We start from the raw sequence: 23885 nt of genomic DNA, 5'->3' as shown, positions 1-23885 counted from the left end.
TCCCCTAAAAAATTAGACATTTGTTAAAACGATGAATTAATCTTTCTATACCACTAAAAAAATATTGTGCATTTTTGTTCTTAAAATGGTTTAACATTGATTGTGAGGAGATCACTTCTTCATCACTAGTAAATTTTTCCCACGCAAATTGGACTTTAATTCTGAAAAATAATAAATAATTTTTAGAAATAATTTTCTCCTTATCGTTAAACCATTTTAAGAACAAAAATTTAGAACATTTTTTTAGTGGTAGAAAAATTAATTCATTGTTCTAAAAAATAAATCTTTTTTTATATCTGTGGCTTGAAACTTTTGAATCTTACTACAAGTTTAAGTACAGCAGTGTACATAGGTCGTTTGGAATTCCGCAAAAGAGAGCGGATTCTGGTTTGCCAACGTCGCGTACGCATGCAATAGTGAGATCTAGATGACTAAAGTGACTAAACGTATCGAAATGCACAACATATCATTTTCGCAGCAAATAAACATTGTGTTTTCGTCTCGAGAAGCGAATAATACTCTGAGTGTATTGGCGCGAATATAACGCATAACTTTTCGATCTGTCATGACTCGTAACATATCCTCAAAAAAAGACGATATAAACGCTCGTTCTTCGGTTTATCTCAGATATAGGACGGTTGTTTATTGTTTTCGCGCACAGAGCACTGTCCGCGTAGAGGTTTTGGCGTCTGGCAAACGTCCATTCGTGCCCTTGCGTCTCATCCTTCATCCTCTCGCTATGTGTCGAGATGTCCGGAAAGATCTGCCTGGCATATGTATACGCAAAGATACAGAAACGCGTATTCTATCGATGTTAATGTATTTTTTGTTTAATCGTAAGATATTAACCGATTGATCTTCAAATGCTAGCTTTAATGCTCAAAAGCGACTTTATAAGAAAATATAATGAAACATATATTCTTTCCCCGATTTTGATGAACTTTGAATATATGTTTATAGTATACATCGAAATAAGAGACATGTTAAAGGGGTGAAAAAAATTAACTTTTATGTTTCCAAGCGTACGAAACGATAGATATACCTACAAAAATGTTTTAAACTTTTTGTGTTTTGAACTAGACTTTTGAGGTTGCAAACGCACTTTATAATTATATATATCCAGATTTTTATTTGTTATTTTTTCTTCAAAGCAAGTAAAATATTCCAATCAATACTTCGCAAAACGATTGTTCATGTTATTAATGCATGATTATTCCTTTTGCAAGTGGAACATTACCCGAAATTTTCGAACATTAACGTTAATGCTCGAAACTGACTCAAAAGCATAATTTTTTTTGTTACAAGGAAGTAAAATATCGTAATTAATATCGTTTGCGAAATGATTGCATATTCTCCGGCTTCAAGAATTCGTTATCACGTTATTGTTTTTGCGAGAACGATTTAACTCGTTGCGGCTGTTTCCCCACGCCGTCCGTATTGCTTTCGCTTCTATTGTTGCGAAGGTCTTTTGTCTCGATTCTAAATAGCGAGTCCGACATCGATTCGTCCGGTGCACCATACGCACCGACATTTTACTGTCGCTTACTCCAACCGCGGGATTTTCATTCTCTATTTTCGTACCGCTGCAGTATATAACGCCACGTTCGCGCGCAGGAACGGTTGTAATCGCACCAATGCGAGAATCTAATAAAAACATGTTTAGAGCACTGCGTTTGTGTCTCAAATACCAACGGTTTATGACGGCAATTTATTATCTTGAACATAACCATCTTTGCCTCACTTATTTCCCTTTTTAATCAATATATTATACCCTATCTCTTCGATCAAATGTCATTTTCTCGAAGTTGAAACTTTTAATCGCCCATTCTTCCTTCAAATATCTCAATCTTCCCGAGTTTAATCTCTCTCGCAACAGCCTCTCTCCTTTCTCTTTTATAGTCATTTATAGTCTCATGCCTGCGTCGGGAAGAGCGCGGGGTTCCCGGGATTAAAAATAATATTCGATTCGAACAACACGGTCTGATCCGTCGCGTCGGGGAGCCGCTACGTCGCAGCGTCTCCTCGCCGGCGCGCGGCGCGGCGGCGGGCGGCGGTCACCGGATCCCGCGGGTGAACGCGAGACGAGGAGGAGCCGCCGCCGCCTCGAGACCGTCTCGCTGACACACACACACACACACACACACACACACACACCGCGTCCCGCGTCCCAGAAATAGCGCAAGCGCCTTCCCGGAGGTAGCCTCGAGATCCCGCTAAAGAAGCACCCGAACACGCCCTCGACGATTGGCTGGAGCCGGGGTCCGGGGCGCGGCCGGTCCCGCGATCGGTCACGCAACCGCTATATCATCCCATTCGAATATTATCCCGGCGCCGCGTCGCCTCGCAGCAGTGCGTCGAATCGAGGCGACGAGAAGTTTTCAGAGGGCACGGTTTTGTGAGTCCCGCCGTTTTTTCCGTTTCGCAAAAATCCTCTTCGGACGTGACTTAATTAACGCCGTGCGCGCTCCTGCGAAGACCCGGGTCGAGACCGGTCGAGTAATACACACCTCGGTGTCTTAAGTAGAGTAAAAAAAAAAAAGAAAGAGAAAAGAAAAAACAGTCGAATTTCGCGCCGCCACCATGGTATGTTCTATCGATGATATTGTAAGTCGTCGCCCTGGTAAACACACACGTTTTCCTACTGTCTATACTTACGTAGTTATTTGTTGTATTTTTTAACCGTCGAGTCTCTCTCTCTCTCTCTCTCTCTCTCTCTCTCTGTCTCTCTCTCATTTCTTTTTTTATTTTTTTACCTCTCCTTTCTATCTACCTATATCTTTCTATATTTTTTAATATCATCGAAAATTATTTGCACGTGCCACCTGGGCATTTAATTCTAAATCGCTCTTTTCTAATCTGTCTCTAAATCTCGTTTGTGCACCTATTATGTTTTATTTTTTATGCATCGTGATTCAGTAGCGATTAACAGTGTATATCGTGCTCGGATTTTCTAGCGCGCCTAGATAAAATGTGTCTAACCGATCGGCCACTTCCGGCTGAGAGAGATGTATCTTGGTACCATGATGAATGAGATTCTGGAAAAACGTGATTGTTTCTTAAACGGCGAGTTTACTCGGCCGCTTCTTTAAAACAAATCCGCCATTTTTTTCTCCAGAAGGAAAATGTATTTCATATTACTCCGAATATATTTACATATAATATAATATTGAGCAAAAAAAACGAGAGTAGTGTATTTTTCCCGATTTTTGCTGATATGTTGCAACGAAGTTACGGCGGATCGTTTAAAGCGGCGGTTCGAGAAAATCTATTTTGATTCATTAATTGTAACGGATGTAGTTGAATAGAGTAATTAAGACTCTTCGATAAATGGAACAATGATTCTTCAATAATGAATTGCATTGTCATTGTAAAATCGTTAAAAATAGTAAATATTATTTAATTCAATTTTCAAAAAATTAATTAAATTACGGTATTTACTATTTTTAATTATATACATATATTTGTACATTAATGTTTGGTTAATATTAATTCTATAGTTTTTATAAATCTGAATTATATAATTATATTTCATTTTATCGAAGAGTTTCAATTGTTTAGTCCACATGTAGTTCAGAATTGCACGCATGAAAATTCTATCTTGCATAAAATATTTCTATTATAATCTGAAAATCACAACAAATAATTTGTATTCATAATTTAAAGAAATTTGATGGTTTAACGGAGATTTTGACAAATAGAACTTGTTTAATGAATTTTAACAGTGCACGAATGTTTCTTCCAAAAATAACTAGCAACTTTTAATTAAGACGCGATAAATTCAATTAAAACCTTTAACAATTTGTGTCTAATGGTTACAATTAATAGAAGAATGATAAAGATTTTCGATGTTTGACATAGACAGATCTAGAAAAATACCTTTTATCGTTATTGATAATTGTAACTCGCATCTTTATCGTAACTTGCGATTTGCAGGCTGACGAGCTGCCGCCGGAACAAATTGCCGGTATGTATCTGAGTTCAAAATATTGTTAATAAGCGATGGCAAAAAATATGAAGCGACTTTACCCAAGTTTTGTTAGATATACACTCTCTTTAACTATTTCTAACAATCTCCCTTAAATTTCCATATAAATTGTCCCAAAAGTCAAATATCCAATTTACAAAGGCAGTCAACGAAGCGACTGCGAAAGTAATCGGAGCTATTGATTTTGTTGCCAATTGCTGTAACATAAAAATAGATATTCATATATTCCAAGAAAATCCAGGGAATAAACAAAGGTAGAGCGCAGTAGCCAAGAACAGACATAGCTATACTCGGGGGCTCGTCCATATACATATCGTTTAGAATTAAAAACCGTAAAGTTACCCACTGAGAATTCTATCGCGATATCGTTATTAACGTCTTCTCGATAAGTCCATGTTAAAAGATAAATCTCTGCGATTTAATAATACGGCCAGTTTCGATATCCGTTGAAATATGACGAGACGTAGGCTACAATTGCTAAATATGTATTTACGCATATATTACAGAAGCATAGTACAGAAGCATTTTTGACATCGCGACGGGAACGTGGTTCCTACTCGGGATTAAAAATAGAATCCCTTTACACACAAAACGGAATGCGGCAATCGAGCACGGATAAATTTTCATTGCTTTCGCCGAGTTTATTTACGCCGAGTTTGATCCGATCGGGGGCAGCTGCGGAGAGCGCGGCTATGTATAGCTACGCAGAACGAAACGAAAGAGCAGCATCCTCGCCTGACGACGATGACGACGATCGGTTCTACGAATATAAATTGAAATGAAAATAGAAGGGAAAAAGCGCGATGAGGATAGGAGAAGAAAGAAAAGAGGAAGGAGAAACGCGGAATATTCGAGTCTTAACTCCCGTGAGTTACGAATATAGCCCTCGAACGAGATACGGAGCGTATAACCAAAAATATACCGAAGACGTAATTTTTTCACGCTTCGCGGCGCTGATAACGGGATTAATTGACCACGTAAATGCAATGATGATCGAACCAACATTCTAAAATCTTTATACATATTAAGTAAAACGAAAGTAAATCAATAGGTTCTTGTTTTTTGTTTCCAAAGCATTCCTATCAAAGTATAAAATAACAGTACTAAAATAAAATTTGATAACTTTTGTACATACGTTTTTCTTCATTAAAGTAACAACTTCCTTATTTCCATAAGTAATGCAATACTCTTGATATTTTTGAATATACTGTATGTATAATATATATATATATATATATATATATATATATATAATATTAATATATTATAATTATGAAATTATATTACAATAGATAATTTTATTATATATGGAGGAAAAGAGATAATATATACCTAACGCGATATCCTACTCTCCTCTCCACTCTCTCCCCCAATACACGTGTTACATATTAGATAATAATATACACAACACATATACATTAATATTTCTCATGATTGCTACATCGGAATTGGCTTATCGCCGAATAATTTTGCGTTAAGAGTTAAAAATAAGGAAGATATCATAGGAAGATGGAGTAGAAAGATATCGTACGGTAATACGATACCGGTAACGTGTCAAGAACTCTCAAAATCTGAATCGCGCGTTAAATCGGTGCAGTTAAGTCAAGTTAAATTAAGTGCAATTTAATAGATTCGTGGGGAATGTCGTATAAGACTCGAGGACATATGTAGTCGCAGGCGTGAGCCGTGTAATCGCGCGGTTTCTAATTGGATAAATTCGATAAATAACGATAAATAAATGTCGCGCATTCCATCGGCACGAGCCGATGGCGTATCAGGCCAAATAAGCTCAGCGCCAGCCGTCCCGGAAGTACGTTAATATACGGTCTAAATGCGTATCGCCCCGACGTTTAATGTCTTTAACCGAAAGGACTTATATTGTTAGCGAAACTGGCTGTAGAAGAAACCGTTTAGAAAGGAGAGGAGAATCTTTCGTTTCTCTTTTCAAGAGCTGCTTCCAGCTCTTTGCCATCGGATGCCAGCTACACGTCCAATAGTTAAAAGAAGACTATATTAAATTTAAAAAAACAGACAGAATGCTCTATGACAATTATTTGACAGAAGTCTCCTTATTTTTGCTATTCTCTGTCAACATAACAAATGTTATGGATTAACATTATCGTAGCAATTTTCGTGAATATTATGCGTAGATTATCTTTCAGAGACTAATCTAGAGACTAATATGTACAAACATATTTCTTCTATGATCTTCTTCATCGGATATCGAATCGCGGGATTTGCGATAACAAGAGCATTTTTTATATAAAAAATATTTGATCTCTTGTAGTTCTGCGCAAAGCTTTCGATAGCTTCGATAGTGGCAAAACCGGCAGCATTCCCACTGACATGGTAGCCGATATCCTTCGGCTAATGGGGCAACCGTTCAACAAGAAGATCTTGGACGAGCTCATCGACGAAGTCGACGCCGATAGTAAATATCGTTAATCGTACTTCATATTAATTAACAACGGCGCGACATCAACACGGTTACGACACGGGCACGGCGGATTTTGAGGCCTATTTAAAGAATATTACTGATCAAGCGTAACAATGTCTTGTTTATTTCTCTATTTCTGAAATGTTTACAGATATGCATATATACGCGCGTCGCGTCTCTACCGAGTTGTTGTCAAATTTCGTGCGATTTAATTTACCGTAACGCGCCTCGGTAATTCTATTTGTGAAATTCGTTGAATATTTTTGCGCTGTCTCACAATACTCCGCTTGCAGAATCTGGACGGCTCGAGTTTGACGAATTCGTCACGTTGGCGGCGAAATTTATTGTTGAGGAAGACGCGGAGGCGCTGGAAAAGGAGCTGCGGGAAGCCTTCAGGCTCTATGACAAGGAAGGTATATAGCGAATCTCGTAATAAGGCTTGTGGACAGTTTATCGGCCACAGCTCATTAGTTAGCGAGATAATTCGTGGAGTTTTTTCGATAAAAGATATATATGGCTAATAATTACTTTAATAATATAACGACTATTTTTTTACAAATCCAAATTATCTTCCTTCGACTTTTCTCATCTTTCTTATATATATAATTTTTTATGTGTTCCTAACATGGAAATGCGATTTATATAGCGGTAGATGTTTTACTTCGTAAAACGGATCAGTTTCGCAGCGAGGAGAGACTTGGCGTGACAAGCGTGACATATGCGACGAGGAAATTTGAGAATACGTTTGTACAAACAGGCGCGTTAAGTTCGCATCGGTTTCGTTATACGCGAACGTAAAAATAAGCCGGAGATTCCCAACGAAGGAAGCTCACGTGGCGGCCGTGAGCCAAGTATGTCGTAACACGTCTTTCATGAATTACGATTATATCGAGGGTGTGTAGCGTACGTATTTTAATGTGGCTGGCACCGAGGAGATAAATATCGCGGGACGGATAAATTTTGCAATTACTATTTGTGTCAAGTGAAAGAGAGATGAGTACTACGTGCCAGAATAGATTCTCAGAGATATACAAATAATGAAGCAGAATATAAGTAACCCTCAAATAACACAATTAATTGGTTCCGTGTTATATTGAAAACTGTGTATAATTTAAGATCCATATAAAATCGGCATTTGATTCCAAGAGATTATTCGAAAAAACTTTTAAAAGGTAGGATTGTTACAATTTTTTATCGTGTTATTCGAGTCTCTGTACAATTCAAGGGTGTACACCATTCGAGAGTCACCTGTATAACAATATTCTTATATTTTCACGAGCATTCTAGACCTAGACAATAAAGACATCTTTTAGACATACGCGTCTAAAAGACATTTTAAAGATGTCTTTACGATATCTTGTAGACATGCGTGCTGTCTAGGATGGAAAACGATGGTATTATTACATCAATTTTATTGAAAAATGTTACGCGAGTCATATCATAATTTTGTCCCATATGCTACTTAAATATTCTTCGAGCCTGCGATTCTCTATACACGCACCTTGGTCCACCAGGTAACGGCTACATCCCAACGACATGCTTACGTGAAATTTTAAGAGAATTGGACGATCAATTGACGAACGAGGAATTGGACATGATGATCGAAGAAATCGACTCTGATGGTTCTGGTACAGTTGATTTTGACGGTACGTTCTTAGTTCTCCTTCTTTCTCTCTCAACCAAGTGTATGGTATCCAGTAAGTTGACTGCAACTTGCAAGAAAGTAATTTGAAACGAAACCATGATATATATATATATATATATATATATATATATAAAACACGTAAGAAAGTTTAGAACAGTTTTATCGAAGATGATGAATTTTTTATGAAGGCATTTTCTTTTTACCGACTTTAATACCACCGACTTTAATATTTTCGAAGAAAACAATTATAAAACTTGTAAAAAAACGCGAAAAGATATTGAATTGAAAAATTCAACGTTTTATTCTTATGGAGAATCGGTATGTGTCAACGTATGCCACACAAGTTGAACGGAGGAAAATCAAATGGTTTATTTATACGCTCGGCGAGCTGGCAGATCGAGGATGCCACTGATCCCGCGACTCTGCCTATTTTTATATTCGTACCTAACAAATCGCAGCGATTCATCAAAATCACACGCCCGTTCCAATTTCCGATGAATTTCGCGTGTAATGTTCCAAAATATAGAGTGGCGCACATAAAACCGGCTCCAGTGTTTTGCAACTGTATTTTGGACTGGTTTTATGTACGCCACTCTGAATTAGAAAGCGTAACCCTTAAAGGAACAATTGGATTAATAAGATTAAGGAGGAAGTTAGATGTTAAATTAGATCCTTAATTTTATAAGAAAAGACTCTCAACTCGGAAATTCAAAAAATTATAAAACTTTGGCAATACGTAAAGGACGTCCTGTTAGATAATAAGCTATTTTTTTACTGTTTGATTTCACTCTGAAGAGATAAAATCAACTTGGAAGTTGGCCCATTTTTCATTTCTGTTTTATTATTCACCGACGAAAGGAAATAGAGCAAAATTTTATAGAGAAAACTAATTTCTTTTAATGAGATTTATCGATTAGAAAACTTATCGATTATTTAAAGAATTAGTTTTAATACTAATTTGTATTTTTTACAAGTAATTAAAATCTTTAAAAGTCTTACAACGAAATATGGTTTAGTGACATTGTTATGTGTTTGCGAAAAAAGAAAATTCATTGTGTCTAAATTTCTTATTACTTTAAAATAAAGTAACGTTTATAAACAAAAGGAACGTTTGCTGCAAATATATATATTTCTTTTCCTTTTCAGAGTTTATGGAGATGATGACCGGTGAATAATTATCCTGAATGATTGGTGAACTGCTTTTGGATCTAAAGACACTTATGCAATCCATACAATCACATCTTGAAACTAATCGTTCACGTGTTTACAAAGAATTAATGCACATCGAATTTTTTCGCACAGAGATATTTTCCACATTTCGTGATTAGGCTTGGAAGTAAATTCCCACCATAAACGTCGCATTACGTCGGAATGAATTATTTCCAGCTTTTATACAAGCGTCATATTTATTATGAAACAATGAATTTTACTTTCATACACTTACATAAGGCTTGGGAACTTTTTCATTGAGAAATCAGTATACTTATTGTTAATAAAACCAAGATAAGTCTCACATCTTCTGTTATTTAATAATATGAAATATCACACTTTCCCTGTGTCTATATGATGATATGAACAACAAATTTACACCACTTCTTGACTTGACATGAGACCAAAATTTTCTTTCAAATATCTCTACCCGAGCAATTTTTTTCATTCTATTTCGAGGGGGGCCTAATATACACAAAGCGCGTTGTACTGCTATCGCAACACAATTTTTAATAACGTTTATTAGCCTATTTGTAGAGGAGAGCCAAGTCATATAATTTAATATTTATTTCTCTAGGTTTTTCATTTTATATATATTTTTTCTTTCTAATTTTTTTTTCTTTTGGAATATACAATATATAATTAAATCCTTCGTTTTTAGATTACGGCTTCTCTACCAATTTTCATGTTAGATAATAAAGATACTAATTGTAAAAATGCCAATAATCATATTTATATTATAAATTTAGTTTACTTGAATAGATAGATTTAAAATTATTAATAACGGAATGAAAGAGAAAAAACAACGTTTCATATGATGACAGTTATGAGCTAAACTTTTTATTTATTTAACATTCAATTACAATCACACACACATTAAACTTGAGATTACTTTATAATTGACATGTTGATAGTTGCAAACATAACGTAGAATAACATGTTTCAAAAAATATAGTCACTAATCATAGACTAGCAAGTTTAAGGATTGCAGTGGCACCTAGTAAGTCTTATGAGTCCGAATTTTTATCTAGAAATTTTTTGTCGTGATCAAAACATTCGCAAAATAACGATATTTAAAGAAAGTATTGGTATCCCTCTGGAAAACAAGGTATAAGCTAGATTTTTTTTTTATAATTCCTATATGACTTAGAATATTGTGTTCTGACATGTATAGACGTGGACTAGACTACACTTTATGGAGAAACAATACTAATAATTTTTACATAATTTCTCCATCTCTTTTAACAATACACACAGAGATGTATGTATCAGCTGTATGTGTTTATATATTAAAGTTTATCTCAATATATATCTCTATGTATAAGTTATTTTACTTATATATTACTATCAATTAACTATTACATAATTATTATATCATTTAACTATGCGAATGTTGGAATGCTCTTAGATATCAATGGTCCTCGTAATAAGAATGAAAAGGAATTATTTGTTATATCTCATGTTACGAATATATATATATCTATATATAATTTTATATATTCTTCCTACTAAATAGTTCACTTACGCAAAGAGTAACGTCTTGTAGCACCAACAGAATGAAGGCATTATTTATGGCAGTCGTAAAACATATCATCGTTACTTCAGCTAACATAAGCTGTGTGCGCTTCCCTTTACTAGATGAAATATACGAAAGCCATAAGGGCTATCAACAAAATTTGTCATGAATTTGATTCCTCTTTACCGTTGACAAATTCTCAGATCCGTTTAAACAAGAGTTTGCAAGTCATCTTCGTCCAAATCTTGATCAGACGGGGGAATTAAATGTCACATTCTGAACAAATGTGGAAATTCGTTGCTAATTTCGCGTACTACTTGTTGGTCTTTGTGACTCTCTGCTGTCTCCTCGCAAAATATCCTAGCATAAAATACAAGATATACATATAATAAAATAAATTTTATACGAAAATATTTATAATAAATTGTAATAAAGCATGCCACTTTACCTTGTAAAACATTTTAATAAGTCTCCAGATCGATGGCGATGCTCATTATAATTGGACGTGCGTAGAACACGTCGGCAAAGCTCCAGATACTGTCTACGCTGTTTTTGCATATTAAAAATATAGATTAGATATACATTTAAAACATTTTTAATAGGTCCAATATGAGTTTTGTTTATCACAGCGTAATGTAATACCTTATCACCCGGGAACATATCGAAAAGTTGTCGTAGTATAATATCAATAAGAACTTTCACATCATTGGTGTAGAAGAGACTTGCTATGGCATCATTACTGAACAAGTCGACAAAAAGTTTCAGCACAGAGTGCGGCGGTTGTGGCTCGTGGTCAAATATCCGTACCGGATCCTCTGTAATAAATTAAGGATTATTTCAAGCAGTCATCTCCGACATGTATAATACATACACTGCGAGTCCAAAGTTTGAAACCACATATAAAATTATTCTAGTGAAATACTACTTTAAAGTCCGATTCATGCCTCATTCAATATTTTTTCTTAATGTAAAAGTAAGTAGACATTATATTTAGCACAGTTGTAGTTAACGTAGCATTGTTTAATTTCAAGAAAATGGATTACGATCATAAAGCCTTTTTTTCCAAAACTAAAATTATTTTAGATAAGTAAAAGTCTTCTGTCGGGAAAAAATAAATAAATCTGTAGTTATAGATTACTTAGTAAAAAAAAGTGATTGAATATAAGGGTGGCTACTTTGACAAAAAAGTATCTAATATTTTTTTCATCTCGTAAGATATTTTTTGTAGAACTTTCAAACATTTTCTATTATTTTTCATTTTATTATAAAACAATGAATAAAATAATAAAAATATATTAAATTATAACGCACAAGTTCGATTTCATTTCTTAGAGTAGACAATTTTCAATTAATAGTCTCAAACTTTTGCTTGGCAGTGTATGCATCATATACAATATTGCATAAAATTTACCTTCTCTGTTGAAAAGAAATAAGATTTTTTCAGTGAAAGTTTTAGCTACAGTTCGCTCACGTAAGGCGTTTAGAACAATATTCTCAGACGTTGTAAATTGCAAGTTGTAGGATAATATCAAGTTTATAAACAAGTCCGGGATTTGATCTTCTAGATCCGTATCAGGTGGTGTTTCTATTAGGTCCAATAGGAATGATATAAAGTCTGTACCAAGCTGTTCTGTAAAAAAATAACAATAATAAATATTTTATTTTCTATTTTTAGTAATGATATTATGTACGATCTATTTTATCCACCTAAATGCGTAACTGGCATGGGTTCGCCCATTGAAAAAATCATTGTGAGCAGTAACGAAGAATAATTTAATCTTAATACATTCCTGGGATTACTCTTCATATCTCTACAACAAGAATTTTTGTTATTATTTAAATATTGTATGCTTTATTATATATTAAATATGTCTTGAATACCTCGCTAGTTCCATTGGTAAAATACTATTTAACATTATAGTTAGAACCACTGGATCTAAACTGCACATAACGCCAAATGATTGCAGCAACAGTTGTCTAATGGTCCACCTCGTCTCCATCTGATAATATTGTACCAATATTGTTACGCCATTATATCGATCTTGCCTTAAAACATATCTCGACACATTTACATCGGCATTGGTCTGAAAAAAGATATATGTACAAATATTAATTATTTAATAATAAGTAAAACTAAGTGAATCCATATTTATACCACATTTTTAGTATTAACAATCATATTGTGCATATTTAATGTATAACATGAAACTATAAAAGTAAGACAATCATACATTTTTAAATGCGTTTACCGACATAAATTTGGGAAAAATTTTAATTGAAGAGAGTTAAAAGCTATAATATTAGAAGTCAAATTTAATACTAAGCATGTGATATTGATGCAATACAAGTTGCTCCGTTTAAAACAAAAATATATCTACCAATATTTCAGTCAATTCTTTGATGTATTCCACGATTATGGATTCATCTTCGTAAAGCATCCAACTTCTTTGCTGTGAATCTTCCTTGCACGAAGTCAATTCGGTAAAAATAATTTTCAACCTATTAGCATCGTAAGTTTCTTCTATACTCATTTTTGACACGGTCAATGGTGTTTGTAGCTGATGCAGCAAAGCATCGAGATAATGACTTACAGTTTCTGGCAGCAACTGCCGCAGGCTAGACACTACGACTGTGACTGCTACTTTTGACATTTCATGACTAAGTTGAGTATTTTTTCGTACTTGATCGAGCAGTTGGTAAGCGCTTCGCGAATTAATGGCTTGCAAGGAATTGCTCTTAATCGGCGAGCTGGTCTTAGCGGGCGAATTGCTTTTAATTGACGAGCTGCTGGATACATTTTGTATGCTACCTTGGGAGGAGCTTTTACGAACTTCGGTAATCGGTGGTAACTGAATTTTCTGCACAATGTCCGAAGACGACTGACGAGGAAGCGATTGCACACGTTGCTCGTCCCCGTTTGGCCGTTGACATTGCGCGTTTGTTTCAACGTGATCCGTGTTATTGCCGCGAAGGGTCGTCTGTGCCGTTGCGTAAGAAGCATTGCTTGGCGCCGATCTAACATCCGCTTCTGTATTGTCGCAAGCAGTCACGGAATGTGTTTCTTTAGGAACAATGCCGCAATCTAATTCTGGTGGTTTAGGCGCTTGTCTTTTAGACTTTTTGATCAATTCGACTTGTTTCTTCCTTTCTACTAGCTTCGCTAAGAGATCCTGTTTGTCGGGTTGCACCGAGTCGCCGTCTTTCTTAATTTCCGTTTCCAAAGTCAGTATACAGTCTTCCAAAAAGTCAATCAGAAACTGGGGCTGCGCCTGTGAGATCACAATTAACAATACAAATGTTCGTACATGTCTTCGGAACAAGTCTCACATACCTTTACAGAGGTAACATAGTTGGATGGTATGTAGCCTAGACGTCCCCCTCTGTTTACAACTTGCCACCAGTTTTTCTGCTTGACATTACGCTGCAGCAGGATAAAAAATTCACCCTCCCGGAAGCTGAGAGTCTTGGCAAACGTGGCCTTGAAGTCGTACAGGGCCTTGACCATTTCGTAGCTGTCTGCAGCTGCAAGTACGCAGAATTTAAGGGAGAGCCCGTTCAAGAAAAAGGAAACATCTCCAAAAGTATGGAAACATGCGTCCCCCCCGACTTGGGATATAGATACGAACTCCGCACTTACCTAACCTCGCCGCGTTGTTATCGTCCATCGTCGAAAGCGAGAGTGAAAACGCGACGGTGCCGACGGCGACAACGCCCAGGTGAAAACCGGAACGCCGGAGGACCGCCTATATACTACTTACTTTCGTTCGCGCGCGCGCGCGCGCGCACTCGGGCATCTCATTTTCCTCCTACCTGCCTTCTTCCGTCAATGGCTTTTTTGCCTCGAACCAGCCTCGACCGGTCTCTCGGTGTGCGCGCGTGTGGTATATATCACACCGTCACCGGCGTCACCGCGTCACCGCAACTGACGCACTGGTCGCACTGACCGGCGCTTATTACCGCAAGATCGACATCGAGCTGATCGAACTATCGCAGTACTGCCGTTCACCCATTCACCCGCTCGTTATCGCACCCGCTCACTATCGCACAAGTTACAAATTCGCGCGAATTATCGATCGCGATGCGATCGTTCCACTCGGTTTGCCTCTTACTCGAACTTTAATTCGCAGAACATTTCGTTTGATACGCTTATAAGCGTATTTCGATATATCGAAAGCAATATTAGCTACAATAAAAGAATAAAACTGATTTCAGAGACTGTCAATATTTTAGCAAAACTTCTGCCGAACTTTACCGCGTTTCATTACCGGCATTACCGCGCCAAGGGAAATTGAATGTCTTGTGTTTTATTAACAGTAGGGATAATAATTGTGAAAAATTTATTGATAACTTTTATGATACATTTTAATGATTCAATCTCTTTATATATAAATTTAAATTCTATAAATAAGTATATAAAATGGTAAATCTCTTTCTCCAAGCCACGGGTTATCCTGAGTCGAACATGCCGACGCCTAGCAGTAAATTTCTACGTGAAAAATGTAGCGCCAGGACAGACGTATTTTTCGTCGGAAAGGTACGCAGTAGATAAGATTCCGAGTTAGTTTTTACATCTGGATTGTGCGAAACATTGACATCTTCCAAGCTCATCTCCTCCGCTAATTTAGTGAAGTCCCATAATTTCAGTGTGTAATCTAAGGAACCTGACAAAACGATACAATCGATTTTATCGCTTGATATATTTTTTAAATCATTTAATCTGCATAAATGTATGGGAGATGATGCAAGTACCTGAGACTAGAATATTGCCATCTCGACTAAACGATAAACAGTGAATATTAGCCGTGTGGCCGGATAAGGCTGCGACAAGGTGGCCGTGTGCTAAATCCCACATGAGGACACGATGATCCGCACCGGCTGAAGCTAAAAATCGACCCTCTATTGAGAAAGCTAAAGAAAAAATCGGTTCTTTATGCCCAGTCATCAATCGGACTTGACTGCCAGTTACACAATCCCATAATCTTACAGTCATGTCGCTTGAACCGCTTGCAACATAATTCGAATTTGGATGAAATTGAATTACCTATAAAAATAATGGAATAACAGTTGATCGTCTAATGGTTGAACAAATAAATTGGTGCCAGAAAATGTTAACTCACATCAACATCTGAGTAATGGCCAGCAAATATTCGTAATGGCTGGTGAGAATCAGTCGCCCATAATCTGGCAGTTTTGTCATTCGATGCGCTTGCAAAGTAATAACCATGCGGTGAGAATCTTACACACCATACGGGAAATAGATGACCTTTGTAACAGACGACGCATGTCCATGTGTGCAGTGACCATAGCCTTACTGAACAATCAAAATTGTTATACCAATTAGCATACTAAAATTATAGTTTTTTATTATATAAATAAAATGTTTTATCACATTAAAATAAGTATATTCATTTAATTTAGCGTACTAAATATTACATTAATAATTACACTAATTTTCATTATATTTCTTTGTATTAATATTAGACATTAAGAAAAATATTCTTTCGCACATTAAAATTACTGTATATCATTATTTAATTAGATTACTTAAATTCATATATATTGAATAAAACAACATTAAGTAATATAAGTCTCACTTGTAGTATCCTCCGATGATGAAAGCAGTAGATTTCTATCTGGACTAAATGAAAGACTGTAAATTGGCCCACTATGACCATAGAGATGTCTCACAGTTTCAGATGTTCGTTCATCCATCATTCTAACCAATACGTCCTCTGTAAAGTTTTTCACAGATATATAATATGCATTTCAGAACAACGTAACTCAAGAAAGTTGACCTCTATCTTGATTTTATGCGCTACCTGCTTCTCTAGTAATATCCTGTAATTGTTCGCCCGTTTTCATCACCCTCAGTTTTTGTGGAAGTAGACTCCATACTTTTATGCCGGAATCACTAAATCCGGTAGCTAATAAACTTGAGTCTTCTGCTACTTCCGCCGCCGTTATACTAAATATCACGAAAGAAGATTTGTAAGAAATATCTTAGGGGGCTATAGAAATATATTGAAGAAAAAAAATTTCATTTCGTATACTTACGTATAAGTAGTGTTCAACATTGTATAAAAACATATAGATGGTAATGTTTCAGGTCCAAGAACAACTCTCTTTGATGCTTCCCTCAATGCCTTAATTTTTTCCAGTTTATCCGCATCTTTCCTAAATTGAAAAGATAAAAATTGCTTGAAAGACAAAAGCAACGTCCTGTTGATTCTTTAAGGATAGAAATCGACAGAAGCAAGTTAAAAGATCATTAAAGGTATATCTATCTTACAGATTAGGCAACGGCATTCTGCCCACTGGTGGTGCATTCGGGTCAGATTTTGTCTTCTTTGAAAACAAAGGATCCTTCTTTACTTTTTTCTTCTTTGGCTTGTCTCCATCTCCACCACCTGTGTCATCACACTTTTCCTCTTCTTCGGCTGGTGGCTGAATATCAGGTTCCTTTAGAAGTCCATAAAATACTTTGGACTTGTTATCTACATTTCAACAATTTTGTTAACAGGCATTTTTTTTCGATAAAGCATAAAAATAAAGAATAACTCTTCTTTAATAAAATCATTTCATTACCTTGCCTGGTAGCCTCTCCCACCAGAGCTCCAGACGTTGCTTCTATCTGTTGTTTATTGCGAGCAACGCCCTCGTACATATCAAAGTAAAGATGCTCCTGTATGATGTTTAGTAAAACGCTATATTTCTTTTCTTGCAGATGTCGTTTTAGTATCGAAAGGGTATCCCTCGACATTCTGATAATAAACTGATTAGATCTGCAAAGTAGATGGTTAGTTAATATGTTTAAATCACAAGGCTGATCATATCGCTCGTTTCTATGCTTACTTAAAAGTGTCAGTTAATTCATTTCCCGCCATTTGCTCTCGTTTTGTTACATTAGACAATCTCTTCAAGTCATCCTGATAATATTCTTCTAAGTTCCCACTGAACTTCTCCATGAGTTGCTTCGCCTCTTTGGAATGATTATTATAAACCAGTTCCAAATACATGTGCACCAAAACTGGATACAATATGGTTCCCAACTCATGCTATCGTTATATATACATATATTAATAAATATAAATCGTTTTATAGAACATTATATAAAATAAATATAATAAAGTTATATGTATATATATATATATACATATATCTATGGTTACGGTCAACGTGACGCTACAAATGCTTCGAAGCATTCCTCTTCTCTTTTCTTTCAATGAAGAAAGAAAGAGAAGAAGAACGCGCCAAAGCATTTGTGGCGTCACGTTGACCGTAGCCTATATTGTCATGCTTGACACGAAATACTTGCTCGCATGTGTCAACAGTAGCGTCGGCTTACCTTATAAATGTCCAAAGCTCCTTCCACAAACTTTTTCAATTCACTGTACGCTTTCTCATATTGCGCAGGATCTCCCTCGCTCTTGTAAGCGGAAAGGACGCTGGTCACGTCGGAATCAGATTGCTGTGCGTCGTCAATCGATACATCGGTGAGATTAGCTTCCTTTCTAAACAATTCCTCGGTTCCCTAAAAATATAAAGCAACAAGTATTACATAGTATTTGTTTTCAATCACGTGTTCGTATAAATCTATATATCAGAGGTCTATGGGCCGGTATCACAGTCTCCGATTAACGTGATTCTCCATAGATTCTCCGATTAAACTCACTCTTCGTCTCTTTCTAGGGGGATAGTTAGAAAGAGATGCAGAGTGAGTTTAATCGGAGAATCACGTTAATCGGAGACTGTGATACCGGCCCTATGTTTAATAGCTGAACTAGTGTACTCGAAGTGAAATAAATATTGAAATTTGGCGAAAGCGAGAAGAGAAGTCCTAATGCAGCGATAAAAAAAAAACGAACTTTACATTTCTCACACAGTAACATTTTTTTTCTTTGAAATATTTAACGTGCCGTCAACCCACACAACAACATCGACAAACGTAGGTTAGGATGCGCGTCTGGATCTGGAGGTAAACGAGCGTCTTCTGACTTACCTTCAAATTATACTTCTTCAAAAGCTGCAAAACAGCGATCATAGTACTCTTCTCGTTATCCATATTTACGATTATCTTCACTAACAATCGAGGAAAACAATCCCGAAAAATCTCCCACAAAAATTCAACGCACACCGAAATGCATCAGAGCCAACCAGCCAACTAAAGAAAGCGTAAATAAATGTAAATTGGTTTTCGGTCCTTGGTTCATCGCCAGAACGCCACGCGGCGCTACAGTCGCGACTAATCGACAATCTCGAGATTGCGATTCTCGCTAGGTTTTCGAATCGCACTCGGCCGTGCCGTAGAACGCGCCGCGCCGAACGGTGTTCAAGTCGTTTCTCGCGATTTCTAAAGCAACGCGTCTCGCGCACAACACGTCTCTCCTGCGTCGAACGCGTTCGTTGTGTCGTACTTCGCTATCGTGCACTCGTTACCGCGATACGTGTCTCGCTCGCGAATTTCGAAGTGACTCGATCCGTGCGATCGTAGTTGAGCGTGTCATATTACGCGCAGAGACAGTCGATGACGGTCATTCTGGAGTTCCGCAAAATCGACGTGTGGAAGACCCCGACAGGTATCGGCAATCCTCATCCGCGGGTTCGTTAGCCGATCGACGGTTTTTGCGAGATGCAACAGATGCACGATCGTCACCAAGTATGTAAATATATATGTGTATCAAAGATTTTATATATAAGTCAAGCTCATTTTATGCAATAGCGACAGGTCAATGGCCAAAAGAACTGACAAGTGAGAATATAATAATTTAATTTTCATATAATTGAATCATAAATAATAAGGAACGTTTCGTATTTGTGGAGTCTTCAGCTAGTACGAGAAAAATGAACAATTAGATTTACAAAAATAGAATAATGACACGGAAGAATAATTAAGTTATATAAGTTAAGTGATAAAAATACAAAGAATAAATGTAGTGAAATTAAACAAAAGCCATATATATATATATATATATATATATATATATATATATATATATATAAGATCATAAAGAGACCATATCAGAAACTAGATATAACATACGTATAATATGTTGACAATATTTCGCTTTATATCGCTGTTTATACATTTGCCGGAACGCACTGGTACGAAACGTTCTAGTTTTTATGAATAAAATTATATCGAAACTAAATTACATCCTCACTTGCTCGTTCCTCTGGCCCTGGCCTTTCTCTATCGCTAAATATATGTATATTACATGATTGCTCACGAAAAAAATGTTTAGTTATATATACTTAAGTCTATAAATCAGCTTTTTTTCTAAGCTTCCTCTTTTGATAAATTATTCGGTTTGGTAAGCACTAAAAACTTTCAAATTTTAAGTTAATTTTCTTCAACGTTCTATATAAATTTTATTTTCTTTCAAAATTAATATTAAACAATAAAAATGAGATTGAAATAAAGATTAAAATTATTTGACAAATAATTGTAATTATTTTTGTTATCATATATGGAGCCACTAACTTTCTAGTTAGAACCTCACAGTTTTGCAAAAACGCGTTCCTACAAATTATTATCACTTTGTCTAGATATTTAAGGATAATTAATAAGCCTCTCAAAAATTTCTGAATGAGAAGCTAGCGAAATGTATGTTTCGTGAAAATAACTATAAAGCATTCGGAATAAGGGAACCTGGTCAAGATGCTTTTGTTCGACAGTTTATTACATACATTGTGCCAGTATAGAAATATCATACAAATTCGAAGATGCTTGAACGAATTACGAAATATCAGATTTACATCTTTCTCTTTCTCTCGCTTCTTTTTTTTTTTTAAACCATGTACGTACAAGAGAGCGGTGTATACAACAGTCCTATATTCGGAAAGGCTTGGTCACGCATACTGTGGTGTGCGATAAATTTTCATCGCTGCTTCCTCTAAAATAAATAGCTAATCAATAATCAGTGTTACGTATCCGAGCAGAAGGGGTCATGATGACGTTGTTAAGGTGACGTTGAAGTAGCGTTAAAATGATTTTTAATAATCATTTTAAAACCATTTTGACACCATTTTAACGGCATCATGACTTATAAAGCCTGTTCCTTTTAGCTGAATTTCTTGCACGATTCATCTTTTTTATTTTTCTCTCCAACGTGAACCGTGTTAGAAGTTCAGGTAAAAAGAACAGGCCACTTGTTCTACTTGGTTAACTATAAACATTTCTGAAACGCGTTATAGAAAAGCTTGTGCGGTGGACCACATTTGAGTCATTTAGTTTTTAGACGGAGCGCAAAATCTTGAAAAACGGTCGCTACATTCAATATTGCGAAAAACTGAAACTGGGAACATTTCCGAAAATTTCCAAAAACTATCCGTTGTGTTCGACGAAACGCTTTGTAGTCGTTTCGTGCAAAAGTTGAACAGGTGTTTGCCTGTTGTAACATTTTAAGTGTATGCGTGAGCCATTAAAATTGAATCATTAAAATACGCTTTGACGTAAAGATCTGCCTTGTAAAACGGATTTACACATAAATGTATTTCTTTATAAGATTCAAGACTTAGTCTTCGAAATTTAAAACCTAATCTTTGACATTTTTTACATGATTTCTAACTCTTCCGATTCGCGCAAAATGCTTAAAAGTAGAAAGAAAATAAAAGCAAATTTTTTTTAGGGATCTGGATTTGTTGTTTCAAAGATTAGAAATGCACATCTAATTTCTAATATACACATATACATATATCAGAAATTACATAAATTTCTATATATATTTAAATGTATTAAAAACTAGATCAGTTTTTCTAATTTTTGTCGCCAAGTATAGAACATATATATAATATACATATTAGATATAATATATATAATAGAAGTTAGATGAATTTCTGATAAAAATATCATTTGGATGAATTTATATATATTATAATAATTAATATTATTATATTATATATAATTGATTCGATCCCCTGTTAATCTTTCTTCTTAATTGGCTCGCTCCTTACTAGGCGATATCGATTGCACGATTCATTGAAATGTAATTTTCTTTGTATCCAATATAAACGAAGGAGCACCGCTCCCTTGTGCTTCTTCGGTAACTAAGCGTAATCCATCTCTTAACAAACCAAGGCGTGCGCGTCATACGAATACAAAGTCGCCATCCATACAAACTTGAGAGATAACACAGAATATCAACGACGATAACGGCAACTTTGTCGCCGAAAATGATTAAATAAAACGCTATATGGCATTTGCAATCCTTTTGCGAGTATATCTCTGCCGTTACGAAACTTAACATAACTGGAATAATGCAATTATCAATGTAAATTTAGTGTGCCTACATATATCTGTATATATACAAGGGTGTGTCATAATATGTGGCACACGCTTCAAGCACGAATTCAGGATCCTAAGAGAACGAAAAAAATTTATACAAATCCAAAATTTATGTGCCCAATATCGGAAATTTGTTTCGAAGTTATAGATATTTTTATTTCTTGCTTCGTTATACTTTAATCGAATTGCAAGAAACCTTTTAAATAATCGATTCTCCAATAAATGGATTGATCGTGCTGGATCGATTGCCTGACCTGTTCGCTCTCCGGACCTAAATCCACTCGATTGTTACTTATCATTTTACGCTTCGACAGAAATCTAACGGAATCTGTCTGATCTGTCATTAAGTAAACATTTAAATGGCATATAATCGTTTAAATGGTTTAACGAAAACGACAGATTCTGCTCGATTTTGCAGTCAGTTACATTTCTGCTGGCATCCTATGGACAAAATTTGGTGGCAGATACTTTCAAAATTTGTTCTCAACATTTGGCTATCCGGATTTATATAAAAGTACAAAAAATGGCTATACATAAACAAGTGGAGCAAGGCGATTTCGGACATACTATATGAACTTCTTTTGTTATTTAGATTCTGAATTTGTCCCTGAAGTGTATTCCACATATTACGATACACACCCTGCATATATTCCGTTATTCGTAATCTACGGTACAATTTGCGCCTGAGTACATCGTGATTCAACATTGCTCAGATTTACAGCAAGCAGCAACTATGTACAGTGTATCTTCAGCACTGGATATCGAATCGCATCCTCCGTCTTTTATATACACAGGCAGTTAACGACACATGCGTACAAGCCGTTTACAAATCTCCAGCGAAATTGATATTATAATTTTACACAGGCAGCGAATTTCCACTGTAATAACGTAACGCAAAACGATATAATGACACGCAGAAACGTCAGGTTTTATCAGAAGCCAAAATGTTGGGAATCGAAATAACATAACGCTCGCGGTCTGATCAGAATCTGGTTTTCATATCAATAAGCTGATCGACATACAGGATGTTAAGGTTCTTCAAACTTTTCAAGATTCTCGAAAAACTTCTGTAATGCTTAATGATTAGACGGTTGTTCTCTTAAACGTTCCTCTGTAACATTTCAAAGAAATCGTTTTAGAATTGAAGCGAAAATGCATTATTTATGTACGTCCAAGACAGTTGCCCCCTCTCCCCCTTTCTTTCCTCCATCACTCGTGTCATTCTCAGCGTGTTCATCATGGTCGTTTCCGAGCCGCTTTTGGTAGCAGAGCGGGTACGAGTCCGTTTGATTATCGTCGAAAGATCGATGATACGGCGCAGCCCTTTGGTATCTGTGTTGTCCTCCTACATCTGTGTATCACGGTGTATTCCCCGACTCCGTGGCCGCTTCATATCCTCCGTTGCAAGCATCTCGCCGTTATGGCGAGCACCACGACGAGGGTCGCTACGAAAGCGAAGGACGACGGGGGCGTGGTAGTTTTGCGTTCATGCCTCGCACGACACTATGGACTTCCCGTATCGTGGTGAAACGAGTCACTGTCACTCTCGACGTAGGTCACGTAGCTGTCGGTGCTGTCGGGATGCTGGCCCATGTCCGGTCCGCCACCCGGATGATGAGGCCCCGGGGGCGGTAGCGGCCCGCCCCCACCGTCGCTCATCGGTCCGCCGAGCATCCCCGGCGGGGGTCCCAATTGCGCCGGTGGTCCTCCGTGCAAGTCGTAGCCGTGCATCTGCAATTGTTCCAATAATTGAGCTCGAATTTCCGAGTGAAGACAAATTTCTGGCATTTTTCCACAAGTATAAATCAT

The 23885-nt window shown here is 36.4% G+C and overlaps 5 protein-coding genes across 8 annotated transcripts in view; 2 read left to right on the top strand and 3 right to left on the bottom strand.

Moving 5' to 3' along the window:
- The window catches only part of LOC143903741 (uncharacterized), a 137074-nt gene that overhangs the window by 7767 nt on the left and 105422 nt on the right, over positions 1 to 23885 (top strand). The gene's annotated exons all lie outside the window — the stretch shown is intronic.
- Positions 2251 to 9580, top strand: Tpnci (troponin C type I). Of its 2 annotated transcripts, none has more exons than XM_077417538.1 (6): positions 2251 to 2583; positions 3934 to 3964; positions 6273 to 6416; positions 6716 to 6835; positions 7937 to 8068; positions 9214 to 9580. In XM_077417538.1, the coding sequence occupies exons 1-6, from the start codon at positions 2581 to 2583 to the stop codon at positions 9240 to 9242; spliced, it is 459 nt and encodes a 152-aa protein (XP_077273664.1). In that variant the 5' UTR covers positions 2251 to 2580; the 3' UTR covers positions 9243 to 9580. The 2 variants fall into 2 exon arrangements, with proteins under 2 accessions (XP_077273664.1, XP_077273577.1); XM_077417451.1 differs by having other exon boundaries at positions 2251 to 2604.
- On the bottom strand, positions 9373 to 14980 carry LOC143903238 (NCK-interacting protein with SH3 domain). Its single transcript, XM_077416730.1, has 9 exons — positions 14430 to 14980; positions 14124 to 14314; positions 13171 to 14061; positions 12674 to 12876; positions 12500 to 12603; positions 12204 to 12422; positions 11435 to 11607; positions 11241 to 11338; positions 9373 to 11152 (listed from the first exon to the last, which is right to left on the bottom strand). Exons 1-9 carry the CDS (start codon positions 14455 to 14457, stop codon positions 11062 to 11064), a joined length of 1998 nt encoding a protein of 665 aa, XP_077272856.1. The 5' UTR covers positions 14458 to 14980; the 3' UTR covers positions 9373 to 11061.
- On the bottom strand, positions 15116 to 18962 carry Taf5 (TATA-box binding protein associated factor 5). Its single transcript, XM_077416846.1, has 11 exons — positions 18792 to 18962; positions 18138 to 18323; positions 17645 to 17847; positions 17378 to 17574; positions 17082 to 17286; positions 16847 to 16966; positions 16612 to 16757; positions 16387 to 16524; positions 15910 to 16103; positions 15542 to 15833; positions 15116 to 15453 (listed from the first exon to the last, which is right to left on the bottom strand). The coding sequence occupies exons 1-11, from the start codon at positions 18852 to 18854 to the stop codon at positions 15239 to 15241; spliced, it is 1959 nt and encodes a 652-aa protein (XP_077272972.1). The 5' UTR covers positions 18855 to 18962; the 3' UTR covers positions 15116 to 15238.
- The window catches only part of Tup (LIM1_Isl and LIM2_Isl domain-containing protein tup), a 34754-nt gene continuing 31323 nt past the window's right edge, over positions 20455 to 23885 (bottom strand). For both annotated transcript variants that reach the window (XM_077416946.1, XM_077417018.1), the window contains exon 6: positions 20455 to 23807. In XM_077416946.1, coding sequence (XP_077273072.1) covers positions 23580 to 23807 — 228 coding nt within the window. In that variant the 3' untranslated portion in view covers positions 20455 to 23579. The remainder of the gene's footprint in view (positions 23808 to 23885) is intronic.

Source organism: Temnothorax americanus, unplaced genomic scaffold, assembly GCF_048541705.1.
Source record: "Temnothorax americanus isolate GAGA-0224 unplaced genomic scaffold, ASM4854170v1 Scaffold1, whole genome shotgun sequence".
NCBI lineage: Eukaryota > Metazoa > Arthropoda > Insecta > Hymenoptera > Formicidae > Temnothorax > Temnothorax americanus.
The sequence above is the reverse complement of the archived record's forward strand: the minus strand, read 5'-3'. Positions and strand labels throughout refer to the sequence as shown.

Excerpts from the sequence above, each read along its gene's own strand:
- Tpnci (XM_077417451.1), top strand. The coding sequence starts at position 2,581 with ATGGTATGTTCTATCGATGATATT. Across the intron at positions 3,965-6,272 it reads GCCGCCGGAACAAATTGCCG|TTCTGCGCAAAGCTTTCGAT; the intron begins GTATGTATCTGA and ends GATCTCTTGTAG. Across the intron at positions 6,836-7,936 it reads CAGGCTCTATGACAAGGAAG|GTAACGGCTACATCCCAACG; the intron begins GTATATAGCGAA and ends TTGGTCCACCAG.
- LOC143903238 (XM_077416730.1), bottom strand. The coding sequence starts at position 14,457 with ATGGACGATAACAACGCGGCGAGGTTAG. Across the intron at positions 11,608-12,203 it reads ATTTCTTTTCAACAGAGAAG|AGGATCCGGTACGGATATTT; the intron begins GTAAATTTTATG and ends AATTTATTACAG. Across the intron at positions 11,153-11,240 it reads TTATTAAAATGTTTTACAAG|GATATTTTGCGAGGAGACAG; the intron begins GTAAAGTGGCAT and ends ATTTTATGCTAG.
- Taf5 (XM_077416846.1), bottom strand. The coding sequence starts at position 18,854 with ATGGATAACGAGAAGAGTACTATGATCGCTGTTTTGCAGCTTTTGAAG. Across the intron at positions 17,575-17,644 it reads GAATTAACTGACACTTTTAA|ATCTAATCAGTTTATTATCA; the intron begins GTAAGCATAGAA and ends TCTACTTTGCAG. Across the intron at positions 16,104-16,386 it reads ATCATCGGAGGATACTACAA|TAAGGCTATGGTCACTGCAC; the intron begins GTGAGACTTATA and ends TTGATTGTTCAG.